This window comes from Canis lupus, chromosome 9 (assembly GCF_003254725.2).
Source record: "Canis lupus dingo isolate Sandy chromosome 9, ASM325472v2, whole genome shotgun sequence".
NCBI lineage: Eukaryota > Metazoa > Chordata > Mammalia > Carnivora > Canidae > Canis > Canis lupus.
The window spans coordinates 35,591,563-35,615,649 of NC_064251.1; the positions used below are offsets into that span (position 1 = coordinate 35,591,563).

The 24,087-nt window shown below is 37.1% G+C and overlaps 1 protein-coding gene across 43 annotated transcripts in view; it reads left to right on the top strand.

Annotated features, from left to right (window-relative positions):
• The window catches only part of RPS6KB1 (ribosomal protein S6 kinase B1), a 202,166-nt gene that overhangs the window by 9,040 nt on the left and 169,039 nt on the right, over nt 1-24,087 (top strand). For 41 of the 43 annotated variants that reach the window (XR_007412981.1, XR_007412986.1, XR_007412988.1 and 38 more), the window contains exons 3-13: nt 504-624; nt 2,525-2,593; nt 11,598-11,745; nt 13,835-13,892; nt 15,337-15,437; nt 17,436-17,526; nt 17,712-17,802; nt 18,484-18,591; nt 18,881-18,943; nt 19,344-19,421; nt 23,905-24,012. Coding sequence is in view for 6 of the 43 variants with exons in the window: in XM_025440653.3 (XP_025296438.1) it covers nt 504-624; nt 2,525-2,593; nt 11,598-11,745; nt 13,835-13,892; nt 15,337-15,437; nt 17,436-17,526; nt 17,712-17,802; nt 18,484-18,591; nt 18,881-18,943; nt 19,344-19,421; nt 23,905-24,012 (1,036 nt within the window). In the remaining 37 variants the exon portion in view is untranslated. Of the gene's footprint in view, nt 1-503; nt 625-2,524; nt 2,594-11,597; nt 11,746-13,834; nt 13,893-14,083; nt 14,164-14,264; nt 14,460-14,528; nt 14,775-15,336; nt 15,438-17,435; nt 17,527-17,711; nt 17,803-18,483; nt 18,592-18,880; nt 18,944-19,343; nt 19,422-23,904; nt 24,013-24,087 lie in introns of those variants that run through there. The other 2 variants (XM_035720387.2, XM_049114162.1) reach the window with 2 other exon arrangements.

A 24,087-nucleotide genomic window follows, 5' to 3' on the forward strand; every position in this document is an offset into this window, starting at 1 on the left:
TTAAGGGACAAATTGCCACTTAAGTGCCACTTTTGGAGTCTTTAAATCCATCTAATAGTAGATTGGAAGGATTCATGGGTATATTTTATTAGCAAGAATTTTTGCAGCATAAAGACTTGAACTAATTGGGTACTTTTAGAAAGTTCCCAGATTTTCTGAAGTTGGGTAATATCTAGTCTTACAGACATTTCAAATGAACTAAATATGAATAACCAAAAGACTTTTTTCCTTTGTCAACTTAATAAGCTTGTTCTAATTTATCTTAATTTGGGGATGCTTGATGCTTACAAAAATAAATAATAGCATATTCTGTAAATAAGCAGATAAGTATCAAACCAGCCTAATCTTGACCTACCATGTCATCGAATCCTTACTGAGAGCATGGATAGTAAATTTGGCTGTTATGTATTTTTTCCTTTTTACTTATTTGGATTACAATTATAGTAAACTGAAGATGATTTAACTTTTTGAGAATTTACTTTTGGCTTTACTTTTCTCCCTAGTGGCATGGAACATTGTGAGAAGTTTGAAATTTCGGAAACTAGTGTGAACAGAGGGCCAGAAAAAATCAGACCAGAATGTTTTGAGCTACTTCGGGTACTTGGTAAAGGGGGCTATGGAAAGGTAGGAAGTGTTTTTGAAATAAGAGCTGTTGTCTGTCTTGGGTAGGTTAATTTTTTGGGGGGGGGGGGGGTAGGTTAATTTTTATACCCTGGTTCAGCAGTCCTCTTTATTTTTATTTTTATTATTATTTTTTAAAGATTTTATTTTATTTTTTTAAAATGATTTTATTTACACACAGAGAGAGAGAGAGAGAGGGAGAGAGAGAGGCAGAGAGGCACAGGCAGAGGGAGAAGCAGGCTCCATGCAGGGAGCCCAATGTGGGACTTGATCCAGGGTCCCCAGGATCAAACCCCGGGCTGCAGGCGGCGCTAAACCGCTGCGCCACCGGGGCTGCCCTTAAAGATTTTATTTATTTATTCATAAGAGACACAGAAAGAGGCAGAAACAGGCAGAGGGAGAAGCAGGCTCCCTGCAGGGAGCCCGACGTGGGACTCGATCCCAGGACCCCAGGATCACACCCCGGGCTGAAGGCGGCGCTAAACCACTGAGCCACCCGGGCTGCCCCAGCAGTCCTCTTTAATCTTTGTTAGCTATCAAGCAAAGGATGTGATCACTTAACCTGGCATTATTTGAGGAATGTACAGAACTTAGAACTTCTCTTTCTACCACCATGCACATAAAAGACTGACACATAACAAGCACTCAGTCAATATTTGTTGAATAAATTGGCAACTATGCCAGGCAAAGTCTATTATTAGAGGAATCCTTCCTTCTTTTGGTTAAATGGTATCCTCTATAGGTATCCTCTTAAAAGAGATACCACTCCTTACTTTTAAGAGGCTTGGCACATTAAATTGTTATCTGTTACTGAGACCTACGTCTGAATTGTATTTCTTTTTTTTTTCATTTTTTTTTTTAAATTTATTTATTTACGATAGTCACACTCAGAGAGAGAGAGAGAGAGGCAGAGACACAGGCAGAGAGAGAAGCAGGCTCCATGCACCGGGAGCCCGACGTGGGACTCGATCCCGGGTCTCCAGGATCGCGCCCTGAGCCAAAGGCAGGCGCCAAACCACTGCGCCACCCAGGGATCCCTGAATTGTATTTCTTTTACTTGAAGTATTTGGAACATTAAGGAAGCTAAAGAATATTATATATTATATTATATATATAATATAAGGGAGAAGAAAAATGAAGAGAACTTCTTAGCTTCATATTTTGCCCAAGGCTTTCTAATTTATTACCTCACCTTTGTGTATTCTGCCTAAAAAAATTTATACCTAGCTAGCTATTCTTTATCCAGAGATAGAATTTGGATAACATTTTAGTAGTTAGGATTAAGTTTAAGGACTATTTATGCTACTGTGTAGTGTTAATTTTTTCATAGCATGACATTTGTAGTTTTTTCTTAGGCTTAAGGATGCATTCTAGTGTGTTCTAATCATCTCAGATGTGGAACATATGCACTTTGAGTCTCACATTATTTTAGCTGTTGCATGATAATGTCTTACATAGCCATTTTAGGGAATAGGTAAATGTCAACTATTATTAAAGTTTTATGAGAAGCAAGAATAGTGGTATTCCTGGAAGAAATTTATAAAATATTTTATAATTTTTACTTTTGTTATTCTGCTTCTGGGAACCCTGATTAAAGCTTTTTCTGAGCAAACTTGGATTTTGTGTATGAAGTTAGAGTGCCCGTCATTGGATGGTCACTAACCAGCTTTGCCACCAGATGTCAGCAGACCAAATTGGACAGTCCCATGTTTAGCAGATTTCATTACTAAGTCTTTAATATAATCTGCTCTTTTAGTTCATCATTTTTTCACAGCCTTTGTATTACTAGTTTCTTTAAGAATATAAACTATTGTATCATTCCTATAAACAGGAATTAAGGGAGTGTAACTAGCATAGTTTAGCTTTTAATAACACACAAACACTTTTATTTCTTTTTATCCAGGTTTTTCAAGTACGAAAAGTAACAGGAGCAAATACTGGGAAAATATTTGCCATGAAGGTGCTTAAAAAGGTAATTCCCTCCCTCCTCTTTGTTCTTTTTTTTTTTTTTTTTTTTTTAAAGTAGGCTCCATGCCCAGCATTGAACTTCAAGACCCTGAGATCAGGAATTTCATGTTCCACTGACTCTGCTGGCCAGGTGCCCCTCCTCAACTTTTTTTTTTTTTTTTTTTTAATATTTTTTTCTTTATTTATTTATGATAGTCACACAGAGAGAGAGAGAGAGAGGCAGAGACACAGGCAGAGAGAGAAGCAGGCTCCATGCACCGGGAACTCGACGTGGGACTCGATCCCAGGTCTCCAGGATCGCGCCCTGGGCCAAAGGCAGGCGCCAAACCGCTGCGCCACCCAGGGATCCCCCTCCTCAACTTTATTGTTAATTGCTATAAAAGCCATATTTTGGCCCAAAATTCTCAGTCCAGAAAATGTATTTTTAACATAATATTTCAAGTCCTCTTAGATTATGAACTGTTTCATTTTTGGTATTCCCGTTTTATTTTTCCTTGGTGAGCATGGGAAGGAAAGCTCTTTTAATTCTCCTCTGAGGGAACTTTTTTAGCTCTTCGTTCTGATCTTCATATTTCTAAGTAATAAGCATGTTCTGTCACTTAATCCAGCAGTTTTAGAATTATGTATTGATTTCCACTCTACTCTGTTTTACTTCTTCCTCCCTTCTCTCCATCCTCTCATTTTACTTTGTTTTCTTTGAGTCTACTATTTGTCTTATCATACCTTCCAACAACTGTTTAGACCAGTGTTCTATGGTCCCACTTATCAGGTAGCCTGTCAGTTCCATTTATTTTCCTGTAGATATCCCATCAGAACCTTCTGTTCCCTGTTCCTGTCTTTATTGGTAGGTCTCTAGGCATAGCTGCCCTTGGCTCCATCAGTGTTGGATTCTTTGTTTCCTGGATCCCGTATCTTCCTTTTTCTTAGTTTATGCCCTTGTTCCCTCTGTTGATAACCATCTATCAATGGCTTCTGAGAAAGGGTGCATGAAGGTAAATTTTTGGGGAAGCATTGCATATTTGAAATTATATTCTAGAATAGAATAGAGTAGAATAGAATTCTATTATACTCTTATGCTTGTTTAATTGTTTGGCTGTGGTATTGAAGTTGAAAATCATTTTCACCCAGGATTTGGCTTTATTTTCACCTTGCATTGAGTGTTTCTATTAAGGAGTCCCTTGCCATACTACTGATTCCCATCTTTTTTTTTTTTTTTTTTAAGGCTTTATTTTAAATTTATTCATTTGAGAGAGAGAGAATGAGTGAGAGCATGAGCAGTGGGGAGGTGGAGGGGGAGAGGGAAAGGGAGAGGGAGAAGGACTCCCTGCCTGAGGAGGGAGTCCAACGTGGGGCTTAAGCCCAGAATGCCGGGATTGTGATCTGATTGGAAGGCAGATGCTTAACTGACTGAGCCACCCAGGTGTTCTTTAGAGATCTGTTTTTCTTTAAAGATATCTACAATTTTCTTTTGATTTCTGTTGTTCTAAATTTCTTACAGTGTTATATTTATCTTGCTTTGATCTTTATTATTTTTTTTACTCTTTCTATCTTAAAAGTTTCAGTCCTTCAGCTCTAGGAGGTTTCCTTATATGGTCTTTGATATTTCTTCCTCTACTGTTTTCTCTTTTTGGATTTATAGTCAGTTGGATGTTGGACCTCCTGGACTGACTGATAACTATTTTTCTTATCCTTTCTATTGGTTCATTTCTTTGTCTTTTTGTTTACTTTGAGATTTTTCTAGAAATTTATTTTCTAATCCTTTTACTGATTTTTGTAACATTATATTTGTGGTTCCCCAGAGCTTTGTCATATTTTCTTTTTATAGCAACCTATTTTATGAGTACATAATCTTTTCTTATTTTTCTGAGGGTATTGATGATTATTCTTTGAAATGTTCTTTTGCCATATGCATTGTATCTCTTTTTCTTTGAGTTTGATTTAGTCTTTTTCTTCCATGCCAAAGGCCTTGTTTAGCTGCCTGGTGTCCTTCACTGATTGTTCGTATTTAAGAGTAGAATTCTGAAAAGCTGATCAGAAGTTCCTTTTGTGTAGGACAGTTACGTGGTGAGCTGCCAATTGACTGAGAACGTCCAAATATCATTGTCTGTAGGTCAGTTAGTGCTGAGAAATATTCTTTTGCCTAGAAAAAGCATTCTGGAGCTGGATGGAAGAGAAGAGATGGAGATCTTAATTTTTCAACATGCAGACTTACACTGAAGTCAAGTCTTTCCTTTAGCACTTCACTCTGTATCTGATCCTTCACTCTTTTTTTTTTTTTTTTTCTGGAGAGTACACCTTTCCAAGCAGTAGTCATCTACTTGTTTTTAGTCCTTTGCAGTCTCTAATGACTCATTTTTCCCCCCCTTTTTGCTTTTTATTTTTGCCTTTAGTTTTGAACCTGCTGGGTTCTATAGGTGATAATCAACTTCTTTTGAGTTCTCTGTACGGGCATTTAGGTTTGATCATGCACTACTCCACTGAGTCACATACCATTGCATTTTCCTGCTCTGTTTTCTTCACCTTTTGAGGTAATGGAGTTTGTTGGGTTTCCTAGTTTGATTGAAAATGCATCATGTGTATTTGGTTTCTTGTTCTTTTTGTTTGGGACTGATTTCTGAAAAAATCACGCTGTCTTAAAACAAGTCTTAGTAGAAAACTATATTAAAAGACAATCAAGGGATGCCTGGGTGGCTCAGTGGTTGAGCATCTGCCTTTGCCTCAGGATGTGATCCCCAGGGTCCAGGGATTGAGTCCCACATCAGACTTCTGCAAGGAGCCTGCTCCTCCCTTTGCCTATATCTCTGCCTGTCTCTCTCTCTCTCTGTGTCTCTCATGAATAAATGAATAAAATCTTAAAAAAAAAAAAGACAATCAAAATGACTTTTAACAAAAATTACAGGGTTTGTAATACTTTGATCTTTATCCTCCTGATTTTTACTTAAGCAATATACATGACTTACTAGTTTAAAAGCTGAGGAACAAATATGACCACAACTTTATTGGTGATTGTCTTTTTTTCAAAGTTTATTTATTTAAATAATCTCTACACCCAGTGTGGGGCTCAAACTCATGACCCTGAGATCGAGTTGCTGCTGTTCTGACAGAGCCAGCCAGGATCACCCCTGGTGATTGTCTTAAGAGAAGTGGTTCAGATATTCTGAACATCACTTTCTGTATCAATAAGGCAGTATTAATCTGCTGTCTGGCTTTTCCATTGGAATCCTTTGAGATTAATGAATGATGTTTTGATCTGTAAAACATGTTAGATTTAGGATTGAAGACAGTATAATAATGCTTGTTTTAGAAATGTTGAAGTTCTGGTTAAGATTCTTAGGTTAATTTATTCCTTTTGATATATTTTATAATCAGGGCTGACCATTATTAGTCATAATCCTGTCTTGAGTGAAGTGTGTTCCTGGCATGTGTATCTTCAATGAAAAGAATAAGGTGTAATATTTCCACTGATGGTGGTTGGGCACAGTGTATTGGGAAATCCATAGACTTAATTACTGCTACATGTCAGTCATCCTTTTTGGGCCAGACATCCAAGACCTAACTTGCCTCTCTTTTTGCTTAGGTACCACTCCCTCCCACTTTCAGGGTTTTTCTTTCCCCAAGCCTGGCTAGAGAATCGGATATTGTCTCATGTTTTCCTTACTGTCCCTCAAGACAAGCTCACAGTGTAAATAATGAAAGTGAAGAAGTTGATAGGGTTAAGTCCAGAATTTTAATTCCTAATTAGATAAGATGCTGTATGCTGCCTTTGGGTTTCTTTATTCTGGTTTTATTATCCTAGAAGCAGAGCATGCTACCCCTTCTGAACTCGGTGTGTGGTAAGAACATTATCTGTTTCCAGCCTTGAAGATGAAATCAGAGTAGAACCATGTGTCTCCTTATCTTAAATGAGGTGTTTCCATTTGGACAGGCTGTCTGAATTTATCAGTTCTCCTGGAATTTTTTACAGGAATAGTACTATTTGGGTATTTTCTCAGGGTGGAATGTTGAGGAAAAGACTATTTCTCTTTCCTACCACTTGCAACCAAAATGTAACCTGGGAGCAAAATACTATTGCCCATGTCATTAGTTCAGTCCACACTGAAATTTTAGACCCTTTGGCTAAAGGTTTGTGGGTCATACTTCTTCCATTCCTCCTTTTATTAAATCAATTGAGAACTGGCACTGTGCCACGCATTATGCTAGATACTAGGATTTAGCATTTAAGGCAAATGTGGTCTCTCCCTTTCACTCTGCTTACCATATAATTCAAGGGAAGAACTATTAAGCTTATTCTTACAATTTCTCTTCTATCTTGTGGTCAAAATCCTATTTTAAGTTTGAAACTTCCCTTACCCTTTATGATTTTTTTCCCTCACTTCTAAGCCTTGTCATCTTGAATGTCTTCACTGTCCTTATATTAAATAAGTAATCAGTAGCTTAGCTTTCTAATTCCTTACTCTCAACTCCATCAGCTTTCACTTCCATTCTACTTTTCCAGCCCCTATAGCTGTATTCTCCACCTCTGAAGTATTGGACTATAATAGAACAATAACGTTCTCACTTTATTCCCACAATGCTTGGTCTTTGGCTCTCAGCCTCTTAGTTCTTTGACTTTTTTTTTTCTTCTAAAGTTCTTAACCTCCTTCTTATTTCACTTTATTCTCAATCCAGCCTAATCAGCATGATCTGCCATTGACCTTTTTTTTAAAAAAAAAAAAAAAAAAGATTTTATTTATTTATTCATGAGAGACACAGAGAGAGAGAAAGAGAGGGAGAAGCAGGCTCTATGCAGGGAGCCCGATGTGGGACTCCACCCCGGGGTCTCCAGGATCAGGCCCTGGACTGAAGGTGGCACCAAACCGCTGAGCCACCCGGGCTGCCCCTGCCATTGACCTTTTGTTTAGGAAAGTCTTACTCTTAATAGTTTAATTGTTAATGCTCCTTTATTTATGTATCTTAACTACTGAACATTGCTGGCAGAAATCATAAACATATAGGTTGCTGCTAGGACAAATTCATACTCCCTGACTCAGTATTTACCAGCTATTTTTCTACATGTCTTTAGACAACTTCTTCCTTCTCTATAACTTTGCTAGCAGTCCCTCTTACCTCTTTTAGTAGACTGCCTCTTTTCCTATTAGGGGCTGTTATGTGTGATTACCTTCCACTTCAGGCTGTTATATATGATTACCTTCCACTTTCTGTTCTAATCCCTACTCCTAATACCTTACTGATCTGCATTTTCACCTGTCTACTTCCTTCTCTCCAGTGTTAGTGAGGTGTATTCCTTCTCCTTTCCAAGGTTAAGCCCTCTCTTTAGGTTTTGGATCCCATCCATCCCTTTCTGCCTGTTAGAGGTCTTTGTCACTACTTTCTCTTTTTTCCATTCTCTATCCTGACTTCTTTCTTTGTTTAAATATATTCATGTCTTTGCCATATTTAGCAGAACAGATCCTTCACACAAATAGCTTCCACCCTTTCTGCCTTTCATAGCTGAATTTCTTGAGAAATCATATTTTATTATTTTTCAGTCACTATATTTTGACTCAGTGACTCTATTATTTCAATGAAACTCTTGTCCCCTATGTCACCACGAGTCTCCTAATGGCTGAATCCAATGGTCTTTACTTAATTCATCATTCTTAGTTTACCTCTCTGTTACATTGAAGCTATTGACCATACCATTTTGAAATTCTGTTTTCTTGACTTCTATGATTCTGCTTTACTAATTTTTCTTATCTCTTAGTTTCTTGCTTCACACACTTTCTCAAAATTACTTGTAAAAAATCCAGACCTCCTGAGCAGTTAAAAAATAATCTTGGAAAATTTTCAAACTTTCCAAAGAGTTGCAAAAATACTATAGTGAACACCAGTTAAGTTTGCCATATTTTCTTTGCCCCTCACTTTCTCCATCCCTTCCGTGTATATGTATATTTATGCATATTCAAAATTTTTATTCTTTTGCCATACAATTCGAAAGTTAATTGTAGATACAGTATCTTACCCTTATTTTCTTTAGTTTGTATCTCTTAAGAGTAAGGGCATTTTCATATATAACCACAGTGTGATGATCGCATTTGGGAAACTTAACATTGATAAACAGTGCTTTTTTTTTTGTCTTTCATGACAGTTACATTTTTTTAAAATATTTTATTTATTTATTCATGAGAGACACACACAGAGAGAGGCAGAGACACAGGTAGAGGGAGAAGCAGGGAGATGTGAGACTCAATCCTGAACCCCAGGATCATGCCTTGAGCTGAAGGCAGATGCTCAACCACTGAGCCACCCAGGTGTTCCTAAATTTAATTTTTTAAGAGTCAGTATGAACTTTTTTTTTTTTTCAGAATAGTATCTATTTCTTTCATTATTCATTTTTGTTCTCACATTATCCCAAATTTTGCTAGAGTGAGCTCTATTAAGATGTCTTCTATGTCCTTTTGACGTGTCCTTGGTGGTTTTTGAGTACTTCTTGGTATAATAGAGTGCTCCAAATTTACCTTGCACTTTACCAGACCCTGGCTTAGAACCATCTTTTTTTTCTCTAGGGAACCCTGGTTTCTTTTGGTGGAGAAACCAAGATCTGGGTGCCAGCTATGCTTCCTACTACTAAAGTGCCATTGTTTATGGCTCTTTCAGTGGGTAGAGCTAGGAGGTTTTTTTGTGTTTTTTTTTAAATTTTATTTATTTATTCCTTAGAGACACAGAGAAAGGCAGAGACACAGGCAGAGGGAGAAGCAGGCTCCATGCGGGGAGCCTGACGTGGGACCCAATCCCGGGACCCCGGGATCACGCCCTGAGCCAAAAGACACTCAGCCGCCGAGCCACCCAGGCGTCCCTGTTTTGTTTTAACTATGGCTTCATATTGATATCCCTAATTCCAGTCTAGTTCCATATGGCTTTTCTTCTCTCAGTCCATGTTTACATCTCTGGTTTTCCACAGTGAGAAACCTGGTAGCAACATCGATAAATTGACTCCTTTGCTCAGTTGTACAATATATGCATAATAGCTTGAGAATTGCAATATTAATAATACTAGCAAGTACAAACCTACTAAGTGTGCAGTTTCTTTGCAATTTTTGTTATGCTTAAATATATGTCAGTAAGAATGTGCAGTTATTTTTGTTATGCTTAAATATATGTCAGTAAGAATGTGCAGTTTAAAGTTATTTAAATGTCTTTTTTCTCCTGTAGTAAAATTATCAGGGTAATACTCAATTACATTTATGTATTTCTGTTGTATTCAGTTTTATTTCTTCCCCATCCTTGTTGACTTAATTTTAATTTTGGAATGTATAAAACATTAATGTGGTTCAGAATTCAAAAACCTCCCTTTTGTAACCAAAATAATTTTTGATTTAGGTAAGAGAGAAAAATGAATGCTAAAATCATTGAGATTTTACTTAGGTGTACTCAGAAGTCTAGTCCCATTACTTTTCTTATCTTTCCACTGTCATTAGCTTTTGGTTTATCTCAGTTGCATTAATTATTGAAGATATGAGGAGTTACAGATACATATTCCCCCTTTTTTACACAAAAGATAGTTTACTGTGATACTGATATGCCATATATATATGTGCTGTTTTGTACCTTGCTTTAGAGACATTTACCATTCTTTTTATAGCTTTTTTTGCACATTAGGTAGTCCATAGGTTTTCAGCAAAAGTTTTATGCATGGGCATTAAGGTTGTTTCTAACGTTTTACTTTTACAAATAATATTGCAACTAATAATCTTGTGTGTATGCTTTTTCATGTTACTGGAGATATGCCAGAACTTAGTCCTAGAATTTAGACTTACCATGTCCAAAACAATACATCATTTTCCCAAAAGATTTTCTTAACTTCCATTGTCTGTTATTGAATGATAACTAACCATTATCCTATTACTTACAAAGAAACCACGGTATCATCATTTCTTCTCAACCTCATCAGCAAGTGCTGATGACACATCTTTATCTTTCCTTTTTTTTTTCCCCACCTTCATTTTTCTTTTCCTTTTTTTTTTTTCTTTAGAGAGTGGGGGTAGGGAGGCACAGTGGGAGAGGGAGAGAGAGAATCTTAAGCAGGCTCCATGCCCAGTGTGGAGCCCAGTGGAGGGCTCAGTCTCACAACCCTGAGATCATGACCTGAGCTGAAATCAAGAGTCAGATGTTTGACGAGTCGACTGAGCCACCAGGTACCCCCCAGCTTCATTTCCTTAGTTAGAGATCTCACTTTACTTAGTTTACTGTACCGGCTTCCTAACTAGTCTCATCTCTTCCCTAAAACTCCACACTGCTACTAAAACTGTCTGTCTTCAAGCCAAGGATTATTCATTTCTGGAACCTCAACATTTTTCTTCTGCCTCTAAGATAAGATTCAGATGCTTTTGCCTAGATACCTAGGCCTACCATTCCCTGGTCTCCACCTACATCTCCAGCCTAATCTCTAGCCACTTCCAACCATACTGAACTACTTATAGATTCCCTATACATGTCCTGTCAAGCACTGGAAATGCTTTTTTTTTTTACCCTCTACATTTCATTTTAATAATTTTTCATAATACAGCTTAGGTATTGCCACCTCCAGGAACACTTCTTGCCAGGTCAGATGCAGTTCCTGTGTTATCCTATAGCACCTTGTGCTTTACCTACATTGACTTCTCTCTTTTCCCTGAGACTTAATACTCCTGTAGGCTGGAGACTTCTGTTAGTTCTTCCTTCTTATTACAGAGCCTGTAGCATAGTAGACATTGAACAGTTGTGAATATATGAATAAACTTCATCTGTTTACATTTTTTAAAAAGGTATCTATCTTTAGGTTGTCATTTACATGATCCCTGCAAAAAATCCAAAGAGTGCAGATATATATATGAGAAGTGAATGTCTTCCATTACTCCTATCTCAGTCTCTAGTGGAAACTATGATTAGTAGTTTAATATTGGCAAGGGAAGCACAAAATAGATTTTCCAGTTACTATAGAATAAAAATGTCTACTGTTTTGTTCTTATAGATCATCTCTTTTCCTTTAGGCAATGATAGTAAGAAATGCTAAAGATACAGCTCATACAAAAGCAGAACGGAATATTCTGGAGGAAGTAAAGCATCCCTTCATTGTGGATTTAATTTATGCCTTTCAGACCGGTGGAAAACTCTACCTCATCCTTGAGTATCTCAGCGGTCAGTACACTCAGTTTGGTGTAATTATTTGCATTTGCTCCAGAAACTGGGTCAAACAATATTTTCCAATGGAAAAATGCTTTTTCCCCAATGTGATTAAATAGTTCTTAAAATTGATAAATATATGACATAAGGAATTCAGATATGACCATATGTTTCTTTTTGCAGACAAATATGAAGGAAACTTTAAAGGTTAAATTTTTCCCCCATCTGTAAACTTTTACTTTAATCCTAATTCCCTTGTAATCAGTTACTTAAAATAAGAAACACCTAATTGATACATAGCCATCATGTTGACTGTACTCGGGTAAGATACTATAATTTAAATGAATCACCAAAGCATTTCTTTCTAAACTCAAATGAAAAACTTAGAGTATTTAAGATAATGAGTATTTTTAGAATTGCATCTCTAAACAGAGTAATTTTTTGGTTGAATGTAACCTTTTTGATAGACCAAGCAGTTTACATAGGAAGACATCCACAATTTCCAGGGCTTACTACCTCCTTGAAACTTGTTGCTTCTTAACATTTCTAGACCACAGGTATCTATTTCCAGCCAACATGTTTGAGTTTTCTGAAAAATAGGTTTCACAATGGCCTGTAACATGGAACAAAAAGCTGTAGAATTTAGCAACTGTTTTCTGACTGTTGCCATTTTTTGGGTAACTTTATTTTGAATAATTTCAGATTTACACAGAAAAGTTATAGAAATAGTACAAAGACTTCCCACATACCCTTCATCTAGATTCCCCAAGTGTTATCATTTTACCACAGTTGTTTTGCTTCATCCTTCTTTTCTCTCCCTCTCTATGTATGTGTATACATATACATGTGTATGTATATATATACACGTATATGTATATACATACTTCTTTTTTATCCTGGATTACTTAAGAGAGTGTTGCAGACATGATTTCCCCTTACCCCTAAATACTTCAGTGTATGTTGTCTAAAATCAATGATAGTATCTTAATTCTACTAAAATTATCAAAAACAGGAAATTAACATTGATAAAGTAATATCTCTCAGTTTCCTTTAATCTGGAACAATTCCTCAGTCTTTCTTTGTCTTTTATAACCTTGACATTTTCGAAGAGTATGGCCAGTTATTTTGTAGAATGCATCAGTTGGGCTTATCTGATGTTTCCTCAGGATTAGATTTAGGTTATGCATTTGGGGAGGACCATCGAAGTGACATTGTGTCCTTCTCTGTTGGATCAAGAGATACATGATGTTTATATCTTTATCCCATTACTGTTGATGTTCACTTTGATCACATTTATAAGGTGGTGTCTGCCAGTTTTTTCCCCTGGTGAAGTTTTCCTTTGTAATGAATAAGTATCTTGAGATACTTTGGGATTATTTAAATATCTTGTCTCTCATCAAGCTTTCACATACAGTTTTAGCATTCATCGATTCTTGCTTGAAACAATTAACTATGATGATTGCCAAGTGATTTTTCTTATTCCATTGTGCCTCATTCATTTATTATTTGGCATTCTACTGTAACAGAGCTTTCCCTTCTCTCCCATTTTAAAACTTAATTTACTGATCTCTTCATTGATTTACATCATTGTGGACTCATGGATTCTGAGATTATTCAGTGGGATATAATTCCTTATTAATATTATTGATTTTTATATTCAAAATAATGCCATGCTTTTAACAAAGCCACTGCTAGGTTCCTCTAGATTAAGATATCTGAAAATATGGAATAAGGGCATTCACTAATTTTAATGTAAGGGTGGTTTAATTATATGCTAACATTTTTCTGTGTAGGATAAAATGTGAGAGAAATTTTAACCAAGATTATTTTTTTAACATCCAGTCTGAAATCTATAACTATTTTGAAGTTCAAAGATGTAAAACCTAGAATTCCAAAACTTACATATTTCACATATGAATAGGAACACTGCTAAAAATAGAATCCTGAAGACCTAGTTTTAAACCTAGAGTTTTTAAGATTTTTTTTATTTTCAATGGACTGATATCTTTTAACTGTGGTTAAAAGGAAAACACAAACCTCTCATTAGAAATGGATTGGAAATGAAGATTGTTTTATTTCTAATGTCTTTTCCTTTTCTTTACAGGAGGAGAATTATTTATGCAGTTAGAAAGAGAGGGAATATTTATGGAAGACACAGCCTGGTAAGTGAAATTTTTTGGTTGCCTGGATTCAGGTAATTGATTCGTATAATTAAAAGCAAAGCCCTCTCCCCACTGTGGGCAGCTAAATGATTCAATAAATTGTTCTGGAGCCAGTCACTCAGGAGTTCAAGGGGGAGAAGCTCTTTGGGATGGGGCAGCTTTTGGAGGTCACATCATTCCTTTGCCCCCAGGCCTTGGGTGGAACGCTCTTCACCAGGAACGCCAGTTCCTAACAGAACCATTCTCACTGGGGCTTTCTTTCCTTGAATTGGTAAGCTGCCTGCCTTGGCTGTGGGTGAGTGTGGTTTTCCGGTGAAACTTTATGTCTGGAACAATGGAAAGTATCAGAAATCATCTCCTCTTTTTTTTTAGACTTTCCAGTTCCCAAGGTGCAGTCTTAGGGAGGTGATAAGCCGGCACACATCATCTGTGGATTGATTCTATGGCCAGGATGGGATCTACCCTTATATTTCTTAAGATGGCATCTGCTTCAAATTAAAAATATACACATCCTTTTGTGAGATGACAGTATTGGGTAACAATAAATCAGTTTATCCTACACATTAATTGAATAGAAAACACTTAAATGTTTTTTCTACCTTAATTACCAAACTGCATTCCATTGTTTAATTTCAGGCCTTTTCTAACACAGAAGCTGCATTTAAGAGCCTTAGGGATGAAGTGCCCTTTTTTGGAGGAGGCTCTCTGAGCCCTGTTGGAGGCTGTATTTGTGGTCCTGCTGGCTGTGAAACTGCCTCAGTCCTCTAGGACACACCCTCTCCATCCTGGAGTAATCTGCAGGATTGCAACATTGTTATGCAGCCAGTATTGCAGTACCTTGTGCTTTTCGAATCCAGACAGGGTTGACTCAGCCCTTTATTCTTTTGAGGTAGATAAATTTGAGTGTCACACAGTTTATAGTTGTGGGCTGGCTGGCAAGAGGGAGGGCAGATACTGTGGGCATGAACTGTATATATGCAGCTATATTAAGGGATGAGTGGGCTTCTAAGGGTCAGGTTATTTATAAGGTATCTTTTGAAACTAAGACTTGATCTCTGAGAATAAGGAAGTTCCTATGTCCTGTGGGAGTTTAAAATTGGGGGTGGGTGGGAGAAATTTGCTTTGCTCTGAATGACTATTGGCCTAATTCCTATATAGACAGAACAAAAACCAGTGGTAGTTTGGCATATTCTGGACTTTGCAATTACCAGTATGTTCTGATGGTGAAATAAAACATTTTATAGTTTCACTAAATTAGTGAAACATAAATGTCTTCACGCCTTTTGGCAGCATCTTATGCCATCTCTCTCCCCCATACCCACCCCCATCCCCACTAATTTGGTCTTTGGTGCATGTCTATTTCTTTCAAGGAATTTTGCTCCATACATAAACTGCTTTGAGTATATTACTCTTTTTAATTTTATTAAATCACTTTTGTTTCCAGCTTTTACTTGGCAGAAATCTCCATGGCTTTGGGGCATTTACATCAAAAGGGGATCATCTACAGAGACCTGAAGCCGGAGAATATCATGCTTAATCACCAAGGTGGAGATATATACTGTATACAATTTTATAGTAGATAATCATCTTAAAATCCTCCCACACAGGTCATGATCATTTTCAAAGCCCCATAGTCATGTATCTATTATTATACATTCTTCCTTCAGAACTTATGGCATCATAATACTTGCTGAGATTTAGGTATTTAGATATTTATGATTGATGAGATTAAAGGGAGTTAGGAATAACCGTGCACTCAGCTGTGTTTTTCGGTTTAATCCTTGCTCTTTATAGCTTGTCATTCTTTTGAAATCTTTACATAATATCTGGTGAGCCAAAAGCCAGTCCAAACTTTAATTTTGGTTTGTTCCTTAAATTGGAAAGTAAATCTTAACCCTATAAATTGAGTTTTAATGATAAAGTACATAAGTATTAGAAGCAGTGCTTTTTATGATAAATTTTATTAATGCTGTAAAAAAGGATTAGAATTGAACCAAAATATTTGATGTAGCCTTGGAAAGAAAATGTTTAGTAGGCATCAGTTTATTCTTGCTGTTTGTAACAACAGACATAAAGATCAGAAAGGCTAATATTCTGTATAGCTGTAGGTAGGGCCGACTGAATCTGGATTACATCTTCATGCTACTATAGATAGTTTGATTTATGCAAGAGTAATCTGGGCTAGATAGACTTCACAATTCACTCATACCCCAAAGGAACAACCAGCCAACTAGGTTATCCGGGTGCTGGTAGCAGTTGCTGATCCTTTGATGTCTGCAAATTGATACATGATGTATTTAAGGGTTTTAAATTTTTGGACAGGAAGTAGTGTGAACAACTAACGTTAGTATGAATACATTTCAAAATGTGCTTTCTTTTTTTTTTTGTTTTTTTTGTTTTTTTTTTGTTTTTTTGTTTTTTAGGAGAAATGCTATACTTAACCAAGTACATCATGGGAATCTATGTATCTCTCTCCCTCCCAGTTCTGCTCCCATCCCCCCAAACCTGGATTCTGATTTTGAACTCTAAGGCAAAGGATAGACTAGGGAAGTGACTAGTTAACTTCTTTGATCCATTAGCTTGACTGTGTCAGGTGGTTCTGTGAAAATAAAGGTCATATTTTTTGTCAATAAAGTACACATTTACATTTGTATCAATAGGCCATTGCCTTTTCTTTTCTCTGAAATAAACTTGGAATAGTAGGGTCCCTGGGGTGGCTGAACCACTGGATATCTAATAACAGTTCAGTAAGGCTAAACTTGTTCTTTGTTTTGTGTAAGGTGGTGCGTTTTTCACTTCCTGGATAAGAGATGGTGGTCCCACGCCATAGCAATTTGATTTCTTTTTCTGAACTGGCAGTATTGGCAGAATAAGCTAACTTGTTATAGTGACTTTCTGAGACCATTTTTAAAACTGCCCAGTTAGAGTTCACTGTGGTGAAAGGTTATATATTTGAAGTACAGTGTCACACCTTTAAAAGGTGCACCATATCTTTACAAGGATTTGTGTACTTAAACAAGACTTTCAAGAATTTTTCTTGAAAGGGCTTGCTTTCTCAGGTGGAGGATTCCTTTTTTTTATTTTTATTTTTTTAAGATTTTACTTATTTATTCATGAGAGACAGAGAGAGGCAGAGACACAGGCAGAGGGAGAAGCAGGCTCCATGCAGGGAGCCCGATACGGCGCTCGATCTCAGGTCTCCAGGATCGCGCCCTGGGCTGATGGCGGCACTAAACTGCCGAGCCACCCGGGCTGCCCCTGGTGGAGGATTCTAAGTATATGTGAAGCTAGAGTCTTGGAGCAGCTGTTTTAATTTTTTCTCTATTTTCTCTTTACTTTATAGATTATATTGTTGAAAAATGACTCTGTGGTAGCTTTAAAAAGTTAGCATCCCATTTTATGGGTGGCACCTTGCTAGTTTGTATCTTCAAAAAATATTTAAGGCAGAAAATTGAAGGATAGATTATTGTATTGTATGATACATTCAAACACTGCACATGCTTAGAATTCTCAGAATAACTGTGCTATGATCTTCCATTGTAGGTCATGTGAAACTAACAGACTTTGGACTATGCAAAGAATCTATTCATGATGGAACGGTCACACACACATTTTGTGGAACAATAGAATACATGTGAGCTGCATGTTGAAAGAAATATAAGTGGTTTTGGGGGGTAATAGCTAACATTTACCTGGTTTATGTAATAGGGTGCTGTATTTTCTGTAGTACCATTTGGCTCTGTATATTGTTTTTAAACTTCTAATTCAGATGATATGCAAATGGTGAATTTTTTAGGCATGTTATTTTTCTCATTGTAGGGCCCCTGAGATCTTGATGAGAAGCGGCCACAATCGTGCTGTGGATTGGTGGAGTTTGGGAGCATTAATGTATGACATGCTGACTGGAGCAGTAGGTGCACAGTTAAAAGCTGCATGTATTATGGTCTGTGCTGAGTAGTTATTAAATCATATGGCAAGAGACCTTTCCTGTGCTTTTTAAAAATGTTACTGATGGAGTTATTTTTAAAAAATTAACACTAGTAATGCTTTATTGGTAGCAGTATGGGCTCCTATACTTTTAAAAACTTTTTTGTTTAAATGATCTGTCATGTCAATCCTGTGAAATAGGTAAAAATAGATACTGCCCTTATTTTATAAAAGGAGAAAGTAAAGCATAACGTGGCTCATTTATTATCACATTAATAATGTGTTAATAATGAAAACCCAGTTTCTTCTGAGATGTTGCTATTCTGTCCTGTTGCTTAAAAACTAGATCTTTGGGACACCTGGGTGGCTCAGCGGTTAAGCGTCTGCCTTTGGCTCAGAGTGTAATCCTGGGTCCGGGGATCAAGTCCCACATCGGAGCCTGCTTCTCCCTCTGCCTGTGTCTCTGCCTGTCTCTCTTTGTGTCTCTCATGAATAAATAAGTAAAATCTTAAAAAAAAAAAAAAAAAAAAAAAAAACCTACATAGATCTTTAGCAGTCAGCCCATATCACAGGCTACATTTCTGATCTCTGTGCATAACTGATTCAGGAAATGGATAATTTTATTTTTTATATGCTAATTTTTCTCACTCTCTTCTACTCCTAGCCTCCGTTTACTGGGGAGAATAGAAAGAAAACAATTGACAAAATCCTCAAATGTAAACTCAATTTGCCTCCCTACCTCACACAAGAAGCCAGAGATCTGCTTAAAAAGGTAGGGCATGAAATGATAAGCCTCAACTACTAGGATTTAAGTAAATAGAGTTGAGCATACATTTTGAATAAAAAATCATACACATATATTAAACAAAAAAGCCTACAGTTTTTGCAGGTAAAGTACAAGTTTGTTTGCTTAAAGATTTTCTTTCCTTTTTATTCCCAACCAGTTTTTAGTAGTAATTAGTAAAGCCTATTTTCTCAAAATAGACGAGCAAATTCTATAAGTAAAAAATAATCACTTTGACTAAGGTTCATCAGTTGTTGTTTTTTTTTCCTCCCTAAAGCTGCTGAAAAGAAATGCTGCTTCTCGGCTTGGAGCTGGTCCTGGAGATGCTGGAGAAGTTCAAGTAGGGATTGGCCTTTTTGGTGGTTTGAGGGAAAGAGAATGCTAATTATATGTGTTTGTGTCGGTTGTATGTAGTTTAAAGTATAGCTTATTTTGTGGGGCATATGGGGACTCAATCGGCTACGCATCTGACTCTTGGTTTTGGCTCAGGTCATGATCTCAGCGTCTTGAGATTGAGCCCTGTGTTGGGCTCCATGCTCAGCGTGGAGTCACCTTGAGAGATTCTGTCTCCCTCTCCCTCCACTTCTCCAGTGAATGCTTTCTTTCTCTCTCAAATAAATAAATAAATAAAATCTAAAAAATAAATAGTATAGTTTATGATTTGTAATTTCAAACAGTTAATTTGTCAATCCAGTGAAGTCAATTCCCCTTGACTTTTCTTCCTGTTCTTTTTTTCCTAGGCTCATCCATTCTTCAGGCATATTAACTGGGAAGAACTGCTGGCTCGGAAGGTGGAGCCACCCTTTAAACCTCTGTTGGTATGTATACATGAAAGCATATAATTTGAAGGACCTGGTACTTTCTCAGAATAGGAGAATCTTAGAGTATTCAAAAACATTATATTTACAATTCAGAAAACTTTTCACAATCCTTAATTCTGTGCAGTCTTTTCAAGGACTACTGCCAGCAGCAATTGATGACTGTATTACCTATTTTTAAGTTGGTTGCCTTAGACAAATATTTCAAGTAACTGAAACTTTTTTACTTTGCTTAATTCAACCCTATTGTATTTTTGTGGGATATAATTTTTTCCTCTTATTTTTATTCTTTAAGTTTTATTTATTTAAGTAATCTGCATCCTACATGGGGCTCGATCTCATGACCCCAAGATCAAGAGTCCCATGTTCTTCTGACTGAGCCAGCCAGATGCCCCTATTTTATTTTTGATTTTGAATTGAAGTTTAGTTGACATATAATAATATGTAAGTTTTGGGTAAGCAGCATAGTGATATAACAGTTACATACATAACAAAATGCTCACCAAGGTAAGTTGGTTACCCTCTGATTCAACCCTATTTTTAATTTGATTTTCTGGGAATTTTTTCCTTCAAAATACATCATATATGTGTATTAGTTTGCTAGGGTTGCTGTAACAAAGTACCACAAACTAGGTGGCTTACACAGCAGTAGTTCGTTATAATTCTGGAGACTAGATGTCCAAGGTCAAGGTGTTGACAGGCTTAGTTCATTAGGAAGATTGTGAGATAGCTTCTGTTCCACTCTGTGCCTCTCCTAGCTTCTGGAGGTTTGCTACCAATCTTTGGCATTCCGTGGCACATCACCTGATCTCTGCTTTTATGTTTGCATTTTCCTTTTGTGCAGATCTGCGTCCATATTTTCCCATTTTATCAGGACACCAGTCATACTAGATTAGGATCTTCCCTACTCTAGAATGACCTCATCTTAACTAATTAAATCTGCGGTGAGGGCAGCCCTGGTGGCGCAGCGGTTTAGCGCCGCCTGCAGCCCGGGGTTTGATCCTGGGGACCCTGGATTGAGTCCCACATCGGGCTCCCTGCATGGAGCCTGCTTCTCCCTCTGCCTGTGCCTCTGCCTCTCTCTCTCTCTGTGTCTCTATGAATAAATTAAAAACAAAAAACAAAAAAAAAAAACTGTTAAATCTTCAGTGACCCTCATTCAAATTAGGTTTTATTCTAAGGTACTTGGAGTTAGAGCTTCAACACATGAATGTTGAGGGGGACACAACTCAAACCATAACAATAAGCATAACAATATGTTTATGAGTAAATTAGTTGGTGTGTTAGTTCTTGTCTTTCTTCGACCTCAGAATTTGAGAAAATACAGCTTTTCTTTTCTTTTATTTTCGTTTTTTATTGAAGTTTGGTTTGCCAGCATATAGTATAATACACAGTGCTTGAAAAAAAAAAAAATAATACCCAGTGTTCATCCTATCAAGTGCCCCCCTCAGTGCCTGTCACTCACTTACCCCAACCCCCTGCCAACCTCCCCCTCCTCAACACTTGTTCGTTTCCCCGGGTTGAGTCAACTCTCATGGTTTGTCTCCCTCTCTAATTTTTCCCACTCAGTTTCCTTCTTTTCCCTTATAATCTCTTTCACTATTTCTTATATTCCACATATGAGTGAAACCATATGATGATTGTCCTTCTCTGATTGACTTACTTCACTCAGGATAATACCCTCCAGTTCCATCCACGTTGAAGCAAATGGTGGGTATTTGTCCTTTCTAATGGCTGAGTAATATTCCATTGTATATATAGACCACATCTTCTTTATCCATTCATCTGTTGAAGGACATCATAGCTCCTTCCACAGTTTGGCTCTTGTGGACATTGCTGCTATAAACATTGGGGTGCAGTGTCCCAGCATTTCATTACATCTGTATCTTTGGGGTAAATACCCAGCAGTGCAATTGCTGGATCATGGGTAGCTCTGTTTTTAACTCTTTGAGGAACCTCCACACTGTTTTCTAGAGTGGCTGTACCAGTTCACATTCCCACCAACAGTGCACGATGGTTCCCCCTTCTCCATATCCTCTCCAACATTTGTTGTTTTCTGTCTTGTTAATTTTCACCAATCTCACTGGTGTGAGGTGGTAGTTTGTTTTTCTGTTTCTTGGGATGAAGGTGGAGGAGGAGGAAAATGATAATTTGGTCCTGGAGTACAAGGTGACTTGCTTTAGAATTTTTACATATATTAGGACGCCTAGGTGGCTCAGCAGTTGAGTGTCTGCCTTTGGCTCAGGGCATAATCCCGGAGTCCCGGGATCAAGTCCCACACTAGGCTTCCTGCATGGAGCCTGCTTCTTCCTCTGCCTGTGTCTCTGCTTCTCTGTCTCTCTCATGAATGAATAAAATCTTAAAAAAAAAAAATTTTATATATATAATTGTAAGGAGGCTAATTAACCCTTATGTATCAACTGTCCAGCTTGTCAGGTCATCTTGTTTAAATATAAACAGAACTGGAAAAAAAAAAAAAGGGCAGCCCTGGTGGCTCAGCAGTTCAGCGCCTGCCTTCAGCCCAGGGTGCAATCCTAGAGTCCCAGGATCGAGTCCCATGTCAGGCTCCCTGCATGGAGCCTGCTTCTCCCTCTGTGTCTGTGCCTCTCTTTCTCTCTCTCTCTCTCTGTATCTCATGAATAAATAAATAAAATCTTTAAAAACAAACAAATAAATAAAAATAGAACTGCTAGCTATTGTCACAACTAAAAAGCTGACATTTCAAAAAATTAAAAAAAAAAAAAAAAGCTGACATTTTCCCACTTTGTTTGCTTTTTCCCCCTGTTGGTTTGTTTCAGTAAGGATTCAGTCAAGGTGTATACAGTTTGTTTATTGTATTTTTTATGTCTCTTTCCATCTGTAGATACCCCCTCTCAATTCTTCTCCTGAGTACTTAACTGAAGAAACTAGAGGGTTCTGTCCTGTAGGGTTCCTAACATCTTGATTTTGCTGATTTTATTTTATTTTTAAAAAAGATTTTATTTATTTATTCACGAGAGACACACACACACAGAGAGGCAGAGACACAGGCAGAGGGAGAAGCAGGCTCCATGCAGGGAGCCTGACATAGGACTTAATCTCAGGTCTCCAGGATCACGCCCTGGCCTGAAGGCGGTGCTAAACTGCTGAGCCACCTGGGCTGCCCCAATTTTGTTGATTTTAAAACCCCATAGTGTCATTGACCATATGGTGTAATTAGTTCCCTGTATTTAGATTTTGATTTAGATAGTAGTATTTAGATTTAGAGAATTAATCTGATTGAGATAAAACTTTTGATGTTATATATTTTGGTCAGGAGGCATAATGTATGTATTTGTATTTTTTTTTAGTGATGTTAGTGGTCATTGATCATTGCCTACATTGGTGATTCTTAGCTAAGGTCAATTTGGTAAGGTTTGGAGACAAGTTATCACCACTTGAGGAGGAGATGCTACTGGTTTGCAGTGGGTAGAGGCCAGAGATGCTGATATACATCCTCTGTTACACAGGATAGGCCCCTACAACAAGAGTTACCAAGCCCGAAATATCAGTAGCGCTGAGAATGAGAAACCCTGGCCTAGCTTGAAGATTGTTAGGGGTTTGCAAAATTCTTATTCTAATACTATTATTAATTCTTCGTTAGTGAATTTTTCCCTAAAAAGAAACTTAGATTGTTCATACAGGAAAGGCAGGATAAATGTTTGTTTCCTTCCCAGTTTTCAAAATAATAAATTAGTTCTTTAACATCTTCCAAAATTGACCAATGAATTCTGTAATTTTTTTAAAAGTATAATTATGAACTTATGCTTTTGAATATATTTGTGTTTTAATCCATTGCAGTAATTTTTGCTGATGCTTTGTTTTTATCATCTTTGGATACTGGGTGCTTCTTCATGTTGGTTCCCTGGCTCTTTTGACATGACCACAAAGTCTGATGTTGTATCAGGGAGAAGGAATTAAAGAAACAGATGTAGTGGTTAAATTTAGGTGATGTTTTTCATAAGCAAATAGACTCATACAGAGTAGAATACCATTTTTGCTCCTTGAGAAATCTGTAGTCAGATGAAATAATAGAAGAAACTTCAGAGCATTTTATAAATGTGTTTTGTGTTGAAACTCTGCTTCAATAGTTTTTCAGGTTTATCATACACCTGCAGTAGTCAACTAAGCAAATTATCTCTACTAGAAAATTTAGCCAGTGGACTAGGCACACTGAAGCTTTTTAAGTGGGAAAGACTGACATTCAAAATTTTTTTTTTAAATGGTGTGTACTAATAAAAATCTACTTTAATATGTTTAAAATTTGAAGATGTAATTTGACCTTTGAAACTTCCCACCTATATTTATTCTTTAGTCTGTGCCTGCTAAGACTATTCTGAGATTTTATTATAGTCAAACCCTGTGAAGAGTTCTAGCTAGAGCCTTCTCTAATGCAAGTAATGGCATTTGGTTGATATGTATAATATAGACTATTCATCATTTTCTAATTTTGTTTTTCACAAAGCAATCTGAAGAGGATGTGAGTCAGTTTGATTCAAAGTTTACACGTCAGACACCTGTTGACAGCCCAGATGACTCAACTCTCAGTGAAAGTGCCAACCAGGTCTTTTTGGTAAGTGAAAGAATTTCCATGTAGCCATGAGAAAATCAAGTATGAATTCAAGTATGATGGACCCTTTTCAATAAG